General features: G+C 44.3%; 1 protein-coding gene across 1 annotated transcript; it reads left to right on the top strand.

Moving 5' to 3' along the window:
* The first annotated feature begins 13,354 nt into the window (after positions 1-13,354).
* CCDC185 (coiled-coil domain containing 185) lies at positions 13,355-15,924 on the top strand. The gene has a single exon (XM_074946931.1). The coding sequence runs from the start codon at positions 13,355-13,357 to the stop codon at positions 15,287-15,289; it is 1,935 nt and encodes a 644-aa protein (XP_074803032.1). The 3' UTR covers positions 15,290-15,924.
* The last annotated feature ends 2,798 nt before the right edge of the window (positions 15,925-18,722 follow it).

The raw sequence follows: 18,722 nt of genomic DNA, 5'->3' as shown, positions 1-18,722 counted from the left end.
TAGTAACTCCATTTCCATTTTGTACACTAACAGGATGACCATCAAATACAGTGGCACCTACATTAGTTTTATGAATGTTGTGTGTTCTAATGCACCATTTATATTAATACTACTACCTTAAAATAGCATGTATTTGCTTCTCTCATCTTTTAATACAGGGATGTAAGTTTGATGATTCATAGATTCTAAGGACAGAAGGCACCATTGTGATCATCCAGTCTGACCTACTTCATAACACAGGCCATAGAACTTCCCCCAAAATAATTCCTAGGGTCTATGTTTTAGAAAAACATCGAATCTCAATTTAAAAATTGTCAGTTATAGAGAATCCACACTGACCCTTGGAAAATTGTTCCAATGATTAACTATTCTTACCATTAAAAATGTATACCTTATTTCCAGTCTAAATTTGTCTAGCTTCAACTTCCAGCCATTGGATTTTGTTAAACCTTTCTATGCTAGATTGAAGAGCCCATTATTTAATATTTGTTCCCCATGTAGCTACTTAGAGACTAATCAAGTCCCCTGTTTATTTTCTTTAAACTAAACAGATTGAGCTCCTTGACTCTATTGCTGTAAAGCATGTTTTCTAGTGCTATTATCATTCTTGTGGCTCTTCTCTGAATCCTCTCCAATTTATCAACATTTTTCTTGAATTATGGACACTAGAACTGGACACAGTATTCCAGCATTGGTCACCCCAGTGCCAAATACAGAGGTAAAACAGAGATAAAGCCAGTAAACTCTTTGGCCCAGATATTCAGCAATGCCTTTGGAGCATATGACATAACCCAGGCCTCTCTTATTACAGAATAAGCCCCCTCCTTTGAGAACAACTTCTGGCTATGTAGAGGATGGGATGCTCGCTGTCTTCCACCTCCTGGGATAAGAAGGTCCCTAATCCCACATCAGAGGCATGAGTTTGTAACAGGAAATCCCTGGTGAAGTCAGGGCTATACAAGGTTGTTTCTCCACAGAGGTGGGCCTTAAGGATTTGAAAGTCCTCTTCACAAGCCTTAGTCCACTGGATCTTCTTTGCGCTGTTATTTTTGAGGAGATCTATAAGATCTGGCTATAACAATGGCCTTCACACCTTATCTTTTCCTGATGCATACATTCCTCATTCACACAAACAGTCTTTTACAGAGACCTTCAAAGGTATACAGCAGTTTTTATGTTGAGCAAGAAAGGCACTGTAAATTAAACCTTACTAAATCTTGTAATCAAAACAGTTCACATTGTGGCCTGGGCCTTCAACATTCCTCTAATCTCATTAACACAGACACAATACAAGATCCTGTCTCTTACTTACTAAACCTTTAAAACAAAGAAATGTATATTTAACTAAAGTGCCTAATTTATAATATAGGAAACCATAGTAGACATGACTTACCCTAAAACAAAAGGGTGACTATAATCAGTCATAAGGATTGTTTTGGTCTGTCCCTGCCTTAACATCAGTACAGACAGTGGCAGTCTGTCAGATGCGTTTCTACCAATGTCCCAGAGGGTCATTCCTTTCTGCTATTCAAAAAGGGAGGCTGGCAGGATGATCAAACCATACATTAATTCTTATAGTACAAATATAAAATCCTGCTCCCACAATGTGTGGAGGCTGGGTAATCCTACAGCCAGAGATTATTGCGGGGGCGGTATTCTGCAGCTCACTCAACATATTCAAAATTGGACTATTTCTTAGAGTCACAAGACTTGACCATTCTATCTCTGATGGTGGTATTGGTACTATTGTTAGAGTTGACCATGCTCCTATACATGTAGGGTATGCTCCTATACATGTAGGGTATGGGACCTGTCATGCTGTCTGGAATGGATCACAACTGTGAGTGCCTACCTCATGGTGGACTTTTAAATTTCACCAAGCCAGTAACAATTGTGAACTGGTTCACTATACCAGTCTTCCACAGAGTCACAGACAGTCCCCTTAGACTCTCCAGACTATCTTGCCACTCAGACAAACTGAACTTTGTGATAAAAGGCCACTTAAACAAAAAAAATCACATATCAGGTTTCTCTCAGTCCCAAGAGACCAGTCGCTTACCCTAAATCAACTGGCACTTTGGATCTTATACCAAAAACACTGGCAGCCAATTCTGTAGTAAGCTAATGAAAGGTTTATTAGCTAAGAAAAAAAGAGGTTAAAGCAAAATATATGTACAGGTGAATCAGTTTGTAACTCTAAATGGTGACAGTGATGTAACAAACCGCCAGTTTCCCAAAAGTCTTAAGGTACCCAGACAGTCTCTGGGGATCTCCACTTTGCATCTGGTGCATTTCTCTGTAAGAGTCCAAACAGTTCAGAGATAAGATCTTTCTTTGAAACCATATTTATAGCTTCTTCTGACAACACAAGTTGACAAGCTACCCACATGGGCTTGTCTTTTGACCTTAGACCATCATACATAATGGCCAATTGCTTTGAAACTAGCATTTTCTGTAAGAGACCTTCATTATCATTTCACAAGATTTCTTTGATGGGTTATTTAGTTACAAGGGTATACACAATGTAAATGTTTATTACATTATAACAGGAACAGATAAGTAAAAACAATGCAAATAACGTCTCAGTTTTCATGAAGTTTAAACACCCAATATACTCTTATACATCTAACCATTACTTTGATCTACACTCAAACTAAATGAGTCAACAGTATAACACCGTTGTAAAAAAGCAAACATTCTAGGATGTATTAGCAGGAATGTTGTAAGCAAGACATGAGAAGTAATCCTTCCACTCTATTCCGCACTGATTAGGCCTCAACTGGAATATTGTGTCCAGTTCTGGGTGCCGCATTTCAGGAAAGATGTGAACGAATTGGAGAAAGTCCAGAGAAGAACACCAAAAATGATTAAAGGTCGAGAAAACAACCTATAAGGGAAGATTAAAAGAATTTGGTTTGCTTATTCTGGAGAAGGGACGTATTCTATCGTATAATCCCATTTACCCAACAACCCTATTATTCAAACCTCTGCATTATCCAAATCCCTTCCTTGTCCACCAGCACAAGATATATGCCCTCAGCAGCACATATCTCATGCTGGGGAACAAGGAAGGGACTTGGATAATGCAGAGGTTCAGATAATAGAGTAGAGGCCCTGGCCAGGACTGCAGCAAGGAGGAGGAGCTGTCGCCCATGGCCACAGGGGAGGCCACCCTGCTATGAATGGCTTCTGTGGCAATGCAGGGAGCCTTCTGCAGCCCTGCTGTCATGGGACTGAGCGAGAGGTACCATGACAGCAAAGCTGCAGAGGGCCCGCTGTGCTGCTGCAGGGCCAGTCTCAGCAGGTAGAAAGTGCAGGGAAAGCTGCAGTCTGGGTGAGGCAAAGCAGCGTCTTGGCTAGGGGATCTCTCCTGTGACCCACCAGGACCACAGAAAGCCACACCCTACATCTGCAAGGATTGGGTGCCTGCAGGGATCAGGTATCACTGGCTCTGCAGCAGCAGAGGGAGTACACTGCAGTTCTTCTGTTATGAGAGTGAGTGAGGGGGCAGAGCAGAAACCCCTAGGAGGACAATGAGCCCCTGTCCCAATGTGGAAAGGTTCTTGACCTTTCGATTATCCAGACTCCCAGTTAACTGAATAAAATCCATGTTCCCCATGCTATTTGGATAAGAAGGAGTACATTTTATTTATAAAGGATGTATCAAATTTTGAAAGAAAACCAACCCTTAGGTGTAGATATAACAGAAGTAGTTTATTTTCTCTTCACCTGTTTGTGTGTGTGATTTTTTTACTGAAATCTATACAATGCAATGGGTCCTTTCAGTAATTGATTTGCATAGGTTGCATTTTCATAATTCATTTTATGAACAGGGACAAATAGTTTTAGAAGGCTGTCTGAGTTCATTTACATTATTCTCTATATGCTCTATGCTCTCAAGTACATTATGTCTAACAGATGCTAAATAACCCAAAGAGCAAATTATCTGTCACTTTAAAGAGTGACTAGAAATCTGTTTATTTATGAAACATTCTATCTGCTACCAGACGAGAGTGTTGTACATACACAAGGCAGGGTGATGAATATGCAATACTGTTCACTTGAGTTTTCCACAATTAACAAATTGCATGAATAAAAGAGACACACCAGTGTAATCCAGAAAGCAGTTTTCAATCATACTTTAAACAGGACATTATATAAGTAAACCTAATCAAAGTTTTGATGTAGGCATGTAGTATCCAAATGGCCTAAAAGGTGAGTCTAAAGTTAATACACAATTACAATGGTGGTGTCGGAGAGAAGGCTTTGGATTCTTTGACCATGGGATGGTGTTCCATGAAGGAGAGTGCTGGGCAGAGACGGGCTCCACCTAATGAAGAGAGGGAAGAGCATCTTTGCGAGCAGGCTGGCTAACCTAGTGAGGAGGGCTTTAAACTAGGTTCACCGGGGGAAGGAGACCAAAGCCCTGAGGTAAGTGGGCAAGCAGGATACCAGGAGGAAGCACAGGCAGGAACGTCTGTGAGGGGAGGGCTCCTACCTCATACTGAGAATGAGGGGCGATCAGCAGGTTATCTCAAGTGCCTATATACAAATGCACAAAGCCTCGGAAACAAGCAGGGAGAACTGGAGGTCCTGGTGATGTCAAGGAATTATGACGTGATTGGAATAACAGAGACTTGGTGGGATAACTCACATGACTGGAGTACTGTCATGGATGGTTATAAACTGTTCAGGAAGGACAGGCAGGGCAGAAAAGGCGGGGAAGTAGCACTGTATGTATGGGAGCAGTATGACTGCTCAGAGCTCTGGTATGAAACTGCAGAAAAACCTGAGTGTCTCTGGATTAAGTTTAGAAGTGTGAGCAACAAGAGTGATGTAGTGGTGGGGGTCTGCTATAGACCACCTGACCAGGGGGATGAGGTGGATGAGGCTGTCTTCCGGCAACTCGCAGAAGCTACTAGATCGCACGCCCTGGTTCTCATGGGCGACTTTAATTTTCCTGATATTTGCTGGGAGAGCACTACAGCGGTGCATAGACAATCCAGGAAGTTTTTGGAAAATGTAGGGGACAATTTCCTGGTGCAAGTGCTGGAGGAGCCAACTAGGGGGGCAGCTTTTCTTGACCTGCTGCTCACAAACCGGGAAGAATTAGTAGGGGAAGCAAAAGTGGATGGGAATCTGGGAGGCAGTGACCATGAGTTGGTAGAGTTCAGGATCCTGACACAGGGAAGAAAGGTAAGCAGCAGAATACAGACCCTGGACTTCAGGAAAGCAGACTTCGACTCCCTCAGGGAACTGATGGGTAGGATCCCCTGGGGGAATAACATGAGGGGGAAAGGAGTCCAGGAGATCTGGCTGTATTTCAAGGAATCCCTATTGAGGTTACAGGGACAAACCATCCCGATGTGTCGAAAGAATAGTAAATATGGCAGGCGACCAGCTTGGCTTAACGGTGAAATCCTTGCGGATCTTAAACATAAAAAAGAAGCTTACAAGAAGTGGAAGATTGGACAGATGACCAGGGAAGAGTATAAAAATATTGCTTGGGCATGTAGGAATGAAATCAGGAGGGCTAAATCACACCTGGAGCTGCAGCTAGCAAGAGATGTTAAGAGTAACAAGAAGGGTTTCTTCAGGTATGTTGGCAACAAGAAGAAAGTCAAGGAAAGTGTGGGCCCCTTACTGAATGAGGGAGGCAACCTAGTGACAGAGGATGTGGAAAAAGCTAATGTACTCAATGCTTTCTTTGCCTCTGTCTTCACGAACAAGGTCAGCTCCCAGACTGCTGTGCTGGGCAACACAGCATGGGGAGTAGGTGGCCAGCCCTCTGTGGAGAAAGAGGTGGTTAGGGACTATTTAGAAAAGCTGGACGTGCACAAGTCCATGGGGCCGGATGCGTTGCATCCGAGAGTGCTAAAGGAATTGGCGGATGTGATTGCAGAGCCATTGGCCATTATCTTTGAAAACTCGTGGCGAACGGGGGAAGTCCTGGATGACTGGAAAAAGGCTAATGTAGTGCCAATCTTTAAAAAAGGGAAGAAGGAGGATCCTGGGAACTACAGGCCAGTCAGCCTCACCTCAGTCCCTGGAAAAATCATGGAGCAGGTCCTCAAGGAATCTATCCTGAAGCACTTATGAGAGGAAAGTGATCAGGAACAGTCAGCATGGATTCACCAAGGGAAGGCCATGCCTGACTAATCTAATCGCCTTCTATGATGAGATTACTGGTTCTGTGGATGAAGGGAAAGCAGTGGATGTATTGTTTCTTGACTTTAGCAAAGCTTTTGACACGGTCTCCCACAGTATTCTTGTCGGCAAGTTAAAGAAGTATGGGCTGGATGAATGCACTATAAGGTGGGTAGAAAGTTGGCTAGATTGTCGGGCTCAACGGGTAGTGATCAATGGCTCTATGTCTAGTTGGCAGCTGGTATCAAGTGGAGTGCCCCAAGGGTCGGTCCTGGGGCCGGTTTTGTTCAATATCTTCATAAATGATCTGGAGGATGGTGTGGATTGCACTCTCAGAAAATTTGCAGATGATACTAAACTAGGAGGAGTGGTAGATACGGTGGCAGGTAGGGATAGGATATAGAGGGACCTAGACAAATTGGAGGATTGGGCCAAAAGATCCTTGTTGAACCTCATCAGAGTTAAGTGCAGGGTCCTGCACTTAGGACGGAAGAATCCAGTGCACCTCTACAGACTAGGGACCGAATGGCTAGGCAGCAGTTCTGCGGAAAAGGACCTAGGGGTGACAGTGGACGAGAAGCTGGATATGAGTCAACAGTGTGCCCTTGTTGCCAAGAAGGCCAATGGCATTTTGGGATGTATAAGTAGGGGCATAGCCAGCAGATCGAGGGACGTGATCGTTCCCCTCTATTCGACATTGGTGAGGCCTCATCTGGAGTACTGTGTCCAGTTTTGGGCCCCACACTACAAGAAGGATGTGGAAAAATTGGAGAGAGTAATGGTCTCAAGTTACAGTGGGGGAGGTTTAGGTTGGATATTAGGAAAAACTTTTTCACTAGGAGGGTGGTGAAACACTGGAATGAGTTACCTAGGGAGGTGGTAGAATCTCCTTCCTTAGAAGTTTTTAAGGTCAGGCTTGACAAGGCCCTGGCTGGGATGATTTAATTGGGGATTGGTCCTACTTTGAGCAGGGTGTTGGACTAGATGACCTCCTGAGGTGCCTTCCAACCCTGATATTCTATGATTCTACAAATTACCACAGATTTCTGATTATACCCAGGCTTCTTTGAACAAAGAAAATAGGAAATAAAGTCAATAAAGTTTAAGAGAATGTTAAAACACAGCACAGAGTACCTACAGTGCAGTGACTGTCAACACAGATCAAAACCAAATATTCTAATAATATTAAAATACATTTTAAAATGGCTCATGATTCGAAATAGATGTAAAAATATGGCCCTTTCCAATTGGGATTTCTAACAAAGTTGTGCCCCCTAACTGTAGACTGATAACCTGGTCAGTCATGCACAGCTCCATGATGTCTAATCTGCTTCTTACTGTACTTCAGAATGAGAATGTGGAGTTAAAAACCCCTTCAGCTGGTTCAAAACACTGCCTCCTGCCTCCTTTAAAAACACTGGCTACTAAGAGCTTAGCACCCCAATGCTCCTCTCACTACACAGTAAATTCCATCTTTGCGGATGCCCTGCCCCTTTCAATGTACTCTGTGCAGAGCTTTACTTTCATTTGTTCCAGTTTGTTGCCAGAATAATAAGAGTCACCACAGCAGATAATCATAGCTGTGTTTAAATCAGCTCCCCTTATATCCTTCTCTGCTGGGTCCAACTATAACAATGGCAGTAAAGATCTTCTATCCCATGAGTGTCCAGTGGTCTCACTGCCTGAACAAGAACAAAAGTTCACCTAGAAACAAGTTGCCAGACTGCTGCTTTTGCTGCAGGAGTAGCATGGGCCGGCCAGCAAGAGAGGGGGAGTAAGCAACAAAACATAAAAACAAAAGGAGGAGGCAGCTGCAATTTTGGAGGTGCTGCAGACAAAGCAGTGCCCTCTGAGGGGGAAGCAGCCATGTTGGCTTCATACAAGCACAAAGTCAGTTGTGGCCTGCACTGACAGTGAACAGTCAGAGGGAACTGAAGTATGGGCAAAGGAGGAATTCAGCATGTTATATTTGGACTCAGCAGAGAAGGAGACAGAAACAGTTGTGTGCTGTATTCAATTTATTGTTCTAGCTGCAAAATTTAAACTAACACAAAAGTGAGGCTTTGCACTGGGGAGGCGAAAGTACTCAAACATTTAAAAGGACAGCGCATCACATTCCTCCAACCCTACTTATAAAAACTTTCCAAACACATATACCTTATTGGTTACATGGCTAAACACTAAGCACTGTATAACCGAACTAAAAGTTGCAGATGGACTACCAGAGACTTTTAAATTGCAAGGATTTGTCTGCCCTGGAACAGCAACTCACTAACTAAAAACCTATAAATACAGGCACACAAATGGTTCTCACTCTTGGGATGGTAGTGTGGCAGTGTCGTGAACACGAACAGTTGGTGGTAAGGAATCAACTGGATCTGGTACCAAAATTTCTCCTACCATGTCATCAAAATTATGAGCTGTAATGGAGGAGATTCAATTGGAGGAATAGAAAGTCCTACTGCAACATCCCTGGACTCTAGTACTTGTCAAGGCTGTAATTGGTCCATGCCATTTCCATAAAACACCATAATTTAGTTTTACCATGAATGAAACAGGTCCCATGCATTTTACAAGTTTTCCAGGTACCTATTTCACTCCAGAACCATAACTGCAAGTCCACGCTAAGTCTCCCGCTTGAAGAATGATGAGTCTCACATCAATGTGCATAGTTTGAGATTTTGCCCCAGGTGAGACAATATCAGGATGGTGCAGGTCCCAACAGGCATGCAAAATCGCTTCAAGAAAAGAATTGCAGGTCACTCCAGGGTAGTAGCATGTGGTGTATGTCCTGTAGACAAGCAAGAAATGGTCCAGTTTCTGCCGATGACTCAAAAATAGACTTGCTAGGTCTTAAGGCAACTGACTCGAGTGTTTTTACAAAGAGTTCTGCTAGTCTGTTCATAGCAGGAAGGTAAGGAACAGAGCATTGGTGCTGAATTCCATTTGAAACAAGGAACCTCTGAAATTCTTCAGAATAGAACTGAGGTACAATGTCACTCTCCACCTGTAATGGTAAACCAAATTGGCTAAACAAATTGGTACAAGGATGTCCAATTGTCTCTGTAGCAGAAATCATTTTTAAAACTTCTGGCCATTTTGAATGGGTGTTGACTATGACCAAAAACATAGTCTTCTAAAGATCCAGCAAAGTCCATGTGAATACATGTCCAAGGACACTGAGACCACAACCAAGGGTGTAGATGAGCTGGGCCAGAATCATGCTGTATTTGCCAACATGTAGTGCAGCACTTCACCTTCTTCTCAATATCGTTGTTGATCTATGGCCACCAGACCTAACTCCAGGCTATGGCCTTCATTCTTGCAATGCCAAAATGACCACTGTGAAGAGCTTCCAAAACCGGAGATTGAAGTGATTTCAGAATGATTTCTTGCATTCCCCATAAGATGTCAAAATGAATTATCTGTGTATCATGACTGCATGACATGAATTGTGTAAACTGAGAATTTCTTATGCTTCAGCACTGTACCTTGTAATAACATTCCTTTCACAAGAGAAACCTTAGTGGTTTCTTTGTAGGTGTCTGAGCTAGCAATATATAACCTATTCATCAAATTGATATAAAACTGTCTTCAAATTTTTGGGGTGACAGCCCATCAGCACTGCTGTGCAGAGTCCCTTTAACGAATTGAACAGTATAGGAATGATCTCAAAGTAGCCATCATTGCATATGAGCAGCAGCTAATAACAGGAATTCAATGTTTCAGTCAAAATTGAAAGTAAAGGGTGATGATCTATCAGCAAAGTAAAAAGTCTACCTTACAGATAGGTATGAACTTCCCAATTCCCAAGATAATGCTGACAGCTTCTCACTCTATGTGCACCTAGTTCTTCTCAGGGGCGGTGAGTGTTCATGAAACGAAGGCAATGGGTTTCTCAATGCCATAAGGGAAAAAGTGGAAAAGAACTGCACGCACTCCATATAGTGAAGCATCACAAGCCAATTGCAATGGTAGCAAGGCATTAGTGTGTAAGAACTTCAGCTGATGTCAGCTTCTTTTGAGTCCTTAAATAAATACACACTTAAAAGCAAAGAAAAAATGGAAATGGACTGAAGGATGTAACAGTTCATGTAAAGGCACCAACTTAGGTAGAAATTTACTGTAGTAGTAAAGCAGTCCTAAGAATGAATGTAATTATGACACACTCTCTGGAGGAGGCACTTCAAGAACCGCCTTCTCTCTCTAGTAATTTCCTGAAGCCCATAGCATCAATTACATGTCTAAAGTATTCAACTGAATATTTGAAAAACCTCACATTTGCATCAATGTACTCTCAGTCCATGGTCTTCCAAATATTGCACTACAGCATCCAAATTTCAAACATGATCCTTTTCTGCAATAAGGATGTGATCCAAATAGCTGCAAACTCCATTCAGTCCCTTCAAAACTCATCCATAGCTTTCTGGAACACAACAGGTGCAAATGTGCTACCTAAAAGCTTCCTGTTGTACCAAAATAAGCTTTTTTGCATGTTGATTGTGAGATAATTGCAAGATGTCAGATCAATCTCCATTTGTAGGTATGAATTGAGCTAATCCAATTTATTGAAACACTGTCCACTACTGAGAGAAGCAAACAAATCTTCAATACAAGATAACGGATACTGGTCTGGATATAAAATTGATTCTGTCTCTCTTTGATAGCTCCACAAATTTGGACTGGGCCATCCTTCTTGATCACTGGTTTGATGGATGTAGCCGATTCACTGTGTGAAACTGGTGACAAGACTCTGGTGTTCATTAAATGGTCCAAATCAGCTTGCACCAGAGGCTTCAGAGCATAACGCACAATTCTGGGCTTGCAATATTTTGACTGCCTGTCAGACTTAATAGTGAGCTTCCCTGATACATGCTTATCTGTCCCAAGTTCTTTTTCAAATATTTGATGTGTCCATCCAGTATTTTTTGAAAGTTTCAAGGTGCTTTTTTGATCACCTTGATCTCTGTTCATCTTAGCTTAAGTCAAGATCTGCCAAATAATAGTTGATACTTTCCTTCAGATACATATGAGGGTAAAACATCTTATTGCCCATTGAATTGAACTTTCACTTGGAGTACACCTTAGAAAAGTTAGTCCAAGACATAAGTCTTCAAAAACTACGGAGATTTCTTCCAGAGGAACTTGTGACAATATCTGGAAATAGGTAGATACAGAAATCAGTGAGATGGCACCTCCAGTATCAAGCCCCATTCTGGTAGGATCAAGGGTATCATCCAGATTACATTTCTGACTCCTGATAACACATGCAATATTAGGTCTTGGTCAGTGTCACTAGAGTTCTGTCTTCACATTATGAATTCCTGACTTCAGTCCTTTCCTAGGTTCAGTCTTTATAGGTGATTTCATGGATGGATGATTACTCTGTGTTTGTGGTCACTGACCTGTGTTGTATCCTTTCTTCTAGCACTTTTTGCAGATGACCTGGTGTGCCCTGCAATCCTTCTCAGCATGTGTAGTGTATGCACAATGGCCACATGGAAATTCCTTTCATTTCATGATCTTCTGTCTCACCAGTTCAGAAGGTGAACTTCTCACTTCACACTAAATTTCAGAGAATCCAGCTTAGCCTTTTTTGAATGTAAGCACTGATACTGGTCATTGCATAATCCAGAGACAAATTGGTCGTGCAGTGCATCGCTTAATGTTTGTTCAAGATGTCAGTGCTCTGACAACTTCCTTTGAGTAGCCATGAACTATGCTACTGACTCTCCACTTCCCTGGTGTCACTGATGTAACAAATATAATTCTGCTATGATCAGTGAGATGGGGAGAGATGTTCCTGCATTGCTTCTGTAATTGATGCATATGTGGCATCTCTGGGCATAGTTGGAGAAAATGGGTCATGCAGCAGCCCTTATGCCTTCGGGCCCATCGCCATCAGCAAGGTTGGGCTGGTGCTACTGTGTGGGGGAAGCTGTGTGTGATGGTTTTGCAAGTGCTGGGACTGTGTGATGGGTTGGCAGGTGCTTGTGGGGGGGGGGGTTGTGTGTGGTGAGCCTGGAGCAGGTGTTGGTGGGGGTTAAAGCAGATGCTAGCAGGTCTGTGTGGTGGTTGAGGCAGGTGCTGGGTGTGTGTGTGGCGGGCTGGGGCAGGTGTGGGAGGACTGTGTGTGGTGGGCTGTGGTGGGTGCTGGGGCAGGTGCTGGCTTGAGCTGTGTGTGGTGGGCTGGGGCAGGTGCTAGAGGACTGAGTGTGGTAGGCTCAGGAGGTTGCTGAGGGGCCGTGTGTGCTAGGCTGGGGCAGGTGCTGTGAGCTGTGTGTGGTGGAAGGTGCAAGGTGGCTGTGCATGGTGGGTTGAGTTGGGTGCTATGGAGGGGCTGTGTGTGGAGGGCTGGGGTAAGTGCTGGGTAGAGCTGTGCATGGTGGGTTGAGGGGGACACTATGGGGGGAGCTGTGTGTGGTGGGTTGAGGGAGGGCTGTGTGTGGTGGGCTGGGCCAGTGTTGGGGCAGTTATGGCATGTGTGTGTGTGTGTGTGGTGGGCTGAGGCAGGTGCTGTGGGGGGGGCTGTGTGTGGTGAGTTGAGGGGGGGCTGTGTGTGGTGGGCTGGAGCAGTGTTGGAGCAGGTGCGGGGTGTGTGTGCGCAGTGAGCTGAGGCAGGTGCTGTGGGCGGGGGGCTGTGTGTGGTGGGCTGGGGCAGTGTTGGGGCAGGTGCCGGCGGGGGGGGAGGGGTTGAGGCAGGTGCTGTGGGGGGGCTGTGTGTGGTGGGCTGGGGCAGTGTTGGGGCAGGTGCCGGCGGGGGGGGGGAGGGGTTGAGGCAGGTGCTGTGGGGGGGCTGTGTGTGGTGGGCTGGGGCAGTGTTGGGGCAGGTGCCGGGGGTGGGGGGGTGTGGTGGGTTGAGGCGGGTGCTGTGCGGGGGGCTGTGTGTGGTGGGCTGGGGCAGTGTTGGGGCAGGTGCCGGGGGTGGGGGGTGTGGTGGGTTGAGGCGGGTGCTGTGGGGGGGCTGTGTGTGGTGGGCTGGGGCAGTGTTGGGGCAGGTGCCGGGGGTGGGGGGGGTGGTGGGTTGAGGCGGGTGCTGTGCGGGGGGCTGTGTGTGGTGGGCTGGGGCAGTGTTGGGGCAGGTGCGGGGGGGGTGTGCGGTGGGCTGAGGCGGGCGCGGGGCTAAAAGCTGCCGGCCCATTGTGACGCCGGCGGCGGTCACTGTGCTGATGCGCCGCGGGGCAGGAGCCGGGGCCGGGGCTGGGCTATGCAGCAGCCGCGGCGGCGAGGGCCGGGGCGGTGTCTCGGGGCCGAGAGCGGCGGGCGCTGCCCCGCGGGCGTCTCCCGGAGTGACCGGGAGTCCACCAGAGGCAGCAGGAAGCCGCCCGCGCCCCGCAGCTTCCAGCGCGCGGAGCCCGGCTGCCCCGCGCCCCGCTCGGAGATGTCGCGGCCGGGCTCGGGCCGCTTCTCGCCGCCGCACTACCTGGACCCGTACGGCTCGGAGCCGGAGCCGGCGGGCGGGGAAGGGGGCTGCAGCCTGGCCCCGACGTACCAGAAAGCGGGGCTGAGGAAGGGACAGAAGAGCCGGGTCCCCCACCCGTCACGCCGCGCCTCCTCCTGGCAGCGGCATGTGCCCCCTGCGGGGGAAGGGTATGCGACCTCCCTGAACCCCTCCTGCACCAGCCTCTTCTGGGGGGACTGCCCGGGGCACCCCGAGAGCAGCCCCTCGGGCAGGGGCAGCCGGCTGGAGGAGGTGCTCAGGGAAGACCGGTGGGCCAGCCCTGTGCAGAGGACCCGGCAGTATGGCCCGGATTTCACCTCTGAGGCCAGCAAGCCCCTCTCCGCCTGCGCCTCCTCTTCCTCCTGCCAGCTGGAGAACGCCCCCAGCAAACCCGGGAAGAAAGAGCGCAAGAGCCGGGGCTGGCAGGAGGCGTGTGAGAGCAGCCCAAGCCTGAGTGACCTGGTGCACTCCTTTGCCAGACAGTATGAAGATGAGGATGAGGAGGATACACAAGCTGAAAACCATTACCACAGTCACAGCGTCCACCATCCCCCGAAGTCAAGAAGGAGAGAGCCCCAGGTCAGCCTCCAGGATCTAACTGATAAGAGATATGAGGACTTAATCCCTGAAAGGGACCTAAAGATTGCAGCTCTGATGCTGGCCAAGCATCGGGAGGAGCAGGAGCTGAAAGAGAGGCAGCTGAAGACCTCTGATGCCTGGGATAAGATGAGAGGGAAGGAGAAGAAGATCAAATCAAACCTAGAAAAAGAAAGGCAGCACCATCTTGCTGAAAGCTTGGAGAAGTGGCAAAGCGACAGAGAGCACAGGAAAGCCAGGCTCAGGCTGGAGGAGCAACAGCTTTTGAAGGCCAGAGAGAAAGAAATGATGTTACAGCACAAGAAGTGGGAGAAGCTAGCCCAGGAGCAAGAAATGAGGCGGAAGGAAAAACGTGAAAGAATTAAAGTGCAGGCTGAGTACAGGAAACACTGTCAAGAAAAGCAACTGAGAGAGAAAAGAATGGCTGAGAAGAATGCTAAGCAGCACAACTATAATCTATTAAAGGAAAAAATGGAACAGGCCTTTGAAAAAAGACTGTTGAAAGAAATGGAGGGGAAGAAAAGGAGTCAAGATCTGAACCATTATGAAAAAAGCAGACCCAGGCCCCTGAAAGCGCAAATGGATCACCAAGTCAAAGCTGATGAGCTTTATAAGAGGCTTTCTATAGAACAAAAGCTTCAAAGATCTCAAGAAATCCTTGATCAGCTGATGGAAGAAAGGAACAAAGAATTAAAAGAAAAATCTCTAAGGGATGAAGGACAAGGCCTATTGGCCAAGTTTAGAGCAAAAGAGACAGAGGAAGAAAAAAGAAGGCGTAAAAATATGTTGCTGCAGATAGCGGAGATGAAGATCCAGCAAGCCCGAGAAATTATGTCTAAAAATATCCAAGACAAAGCACAAAGTAGCAAGGAAAATAACTATTTAAAAGAAAGAAACCACCACCACTTTCAAAAACAAAAAGTTGAAGATGAAAAATGTCACCTACAGGAAATTCAGGAAGCCATCAAAAGGAAAGAAGAAAAAAACAATAGAATTTTAAGGGACAAGAGGGCTGCTGTTGAAAACTCTAGAAAAATAGCCAGAGCATCTTATGACCTGAGAGAAAAAGTGAGAGAACTGATTAACAGCCATTCATTTGACTAGATGGCTTTAGAAGTCCATCACAATGGAAGTCTTCGTAAAGGGATCTAGTAAGACTTAAAAAGAAAAATTGCAATCATTCTTGTGCTAAAAAAGATGGTTTGCAATACATTCATTTTGTGGCTTGTCTAGAATTCTGCATTGTATTACACTAAAATGGTTTCACCCTTAACCTGGGTGTGTCTCATAAATGCACTGATCATTTTCAATAGGAATATGGCCTAAAGGATTTTACAATGTTTTATTTAAGTGCACCATTTTGCAATTGTATTCTGTTTATAAACTGAAAATGGGTCACCTAGAATCTATACTATTTCACTGATTAATGTAGAAGGTAGATCTTGCTGGAATCCAGAAACGGTTACTAAAAAAGCACGAATGCTATCTCATTGCAAGCACACAATGTGAAAACATGGGCAGATACCTTGTCTTAATCTGCATTTGTAAAGCATCTTACAGTATTAATGCTACATAAACCCATAATAACAAAAGTCTAGGTTCCAAGATTCCAAGAACTGAATAATGCAACGTCCCCAAATGTTAAGTAACTTGTTTTTTTCTGCCTTCAAGCACTTAAATATCCTGATCATGCCATATATTCGGTGAGAAAACATTACATAAGTATGTTAAACATGAATCATGCCAGATCTAAACAATCTATGGTTGCAGGTATTTTCTGACTGATAGTGCTTGCATACAGTGGAGTTCTCACTTAGTTCTTACTGTGAGTCATATGCTTTTTTTAAAAAAAGCAAAAATATATATATATATTAAGGTGTTCATTTCAATAGGGAGTTCCACATATTGACAGATAGAGGATCTGACCCTGATTGTATAAAGATTGAGTGCTTTCATACTGATCATGCATGTATCCAAAAGTTCTCTTTATTTCTATTTCTGTTGTCTGGGTGTTTCCCCAACTGTTTAAAATCTGAACTTTTCAAGCACTGAACAAATTTGGGTGTAATTTATTTTTTTAAACAACAACACTATTCTACTATCATGTCTGCATTTGATAGATTAGATGTATGGCTAATGTCCGAGACTTAAATCTTCCTCCCCTACCCCGAATCTTTCACCAGTACTGATTTAACAGTAAAAAGAATGCTACTGATCAATATATAAAGAAAAATATTTACCAATAGAGTATGTGGGGTGAAATCCAGATGCAACTGAAGTCAATAGCAAAATTCCCATTGACTTTTGTGGGGTTAGGATTTCACCCCTCCATAGCAGATTTTAAAGACACTAGTTTACAATCTGGTTAAGGAATTGCCATACTTCCACTGTCCCAAATGTGTCACACTTCAGCAAAAGGGTGCCCAAAGGCGTCAAGTTCAAGTGCTTTCATCTTGAATAGGATTCAACTTGATTCACTTGGTAAAAATGCTTCATATCCCATAAGGTTTCTCAACGTTGAATTCTATTAAAAATGGAAGGGGTGAAATCCTAGTCCCATTGAAGTGGGCTTGGATGCTTTCCCACCATGTCCAAACAAACATTCGGCTTCTAGTTTTCTCTAGCTGAGATCGGAATATGGTTTTATGTCTAATTAACTGTATTGCTTTTGAAACACAGCTAAAGTTCCATTTTGAACATTTAGTTGAATTTACTTAGATCTTAGTGCAATCTAAAATGCAGCTCTTCCATTTCCTGTAGTTATGCACATTATTATGTTGGTTTTAAGAAACTGATGAATGCATTTGAGATGCAGTGTCTGGCCCTAGACTATTCCAAGAAGCAATTTTAAACAATGGCAATAGGAGTCTCGGGAATGCTGTGTGTATTTGAAACTCTAAGCTTTCAATTAAAATGCAAAGTTTGTATATTTTGTATAGTATTTCCTCTTAGCTAAGCTTTTAAAGCACTGAACAAATTTGAGTACAGGTTTTTTTAAACATTTGTTATAATTCAGCTATATGAATGCTACTTCGATCAGTAGAAAGCCATATGGTAAAGGACTGGTAATGATACAGAAGGCCTTCCACTTCCCGAACACTAGGAGTTATTCCCATTGGTAAAATTACCAATGGTCAGTTTTAGTTCTCAAACATTTATTTAATCAATCCTACATAAATACTCCAAATAATTCATATACTGAATTTAATTCTAGTAATATCTAAATCATCCAAAATAGTAATAATTTTGGAAATATTCTATTTATATTCTAACATGTGGAATAATTTTGTTGTTCCTGTGTTGTACAATTAGTAGCTTTATGCAAAGAAAATGTAAAAGGTACAATATCGGAAAGAGTTTTAAATGGAATTACTAATGTAAAATATATTAAGTGCTTTAAAGACTTATTTTGCTCTTCTAGAAACAATGGATTATTTGATTTTATATCAGAATATTCTGAGTACTTCTAAAGCACTCAGATGTAGAGGTAAAGTTTTGTGATGTGAAGCGATATTTGCATCAGGTTGAATACTACTGAAAATTCAAAATGTAAAACAAGATGTAGACGACCATCTAAGAATAAAACTGCATTAGTATGAGTATGCTATCAGAAATGAATATATTTTTATAAAATTTCTGGGACAGTGAATCAAATCATTAAATGTAGTGTTTTCTTACTGTATAACCTCTGTCCTACTGCATTTATGTTTGAATTCATATTTTTCTTACAGTATGTTTGATTTTTAAAATGCAAAACGTTTTAACATTCACAGCATGCTAGACATAAAAATACATATCATAATAGAGAGAAAAAGAAATGCCTTGATAATACTTGAAGTAATTATGAAAAACAAGACAGAACCACCTGCATTCAGAATGTTGTGGGTTTCATTTTACAAAATACCAACCCAGCTGAAGGGTCCTGTGATGGGAGCTCTACTCACTGCTTGATGGCACAGCCTCCTGGTGGTTCTGAGGATTAGCTGTGCGAGGCCAATGCCTCTTCCTGCAGCTGCACTCTGTCACACTGTCTCTTTCACCCTCTGCAGCTCCTCTCACTCCAGGAGTCGTTGACTCCTCTTCATGGCTCAGCCCTCCAGCTGGGTCACTATGTGGTTTCACCTTCCTGGGATTACCCAAAGTCCTTCCACACAAACAGTCACCAGTATTCTTCTATGGCACTAACCTGATGGTGCCACTTTCCCAGTGGCCAATAGGGAATCTGGGCCCACGCACTACTCCAGTCCAGGGACTATTGTGGGTTCCCTCAGACCGTGTTGCTCCTTCCCACAGCTTCTAGTCATCCTTGCCCCACTCCACCAGGTGTACAAGCTCAAGCTCCCTCCTCCCAGGGAGTAACTACAGACTACTGATCCCTGTAGCCTTAAAACACACCTCCCTCCTCCCAAGGAGTGATTGCAAACTACTTCCCTGCAGCCCCCTTCCTGTTGCCAGCTTCCTGGCTTTATAAACCTAGCGCAGCTACTCCCCCAACTAGACTTCATCAGCCAATTAGGTCTCAGTGATCCCTGGCTCT

This window comes from Natator depressus, chromosome 3, assembly GCF_965152275.1.
Source record: "Natator depressus isolate rNatDep1 chromosome 3, rNatDep2.hap1, whole genome shotgun sequence".
In the NCBI taxonomy this organism is placed as follows: Eukaryota; Metazoa; Chordata; order Testudines; family Cheloniidae; genus Natator; species Natator depressus.
This window is presented reverse-complemented; position numbering and strand designations above follow the sequence as displayed.

Bases quoted from the DNA above. Each gene is read 5' to 3' on its own strand.
- CCDC185 (XM_074946931.1), top strand. From the start codon at position 13,355: ATGCAGCAGCCGCGGCGGCGAGGGCCGGGGCGGTGTCTCGGGGCCGAG.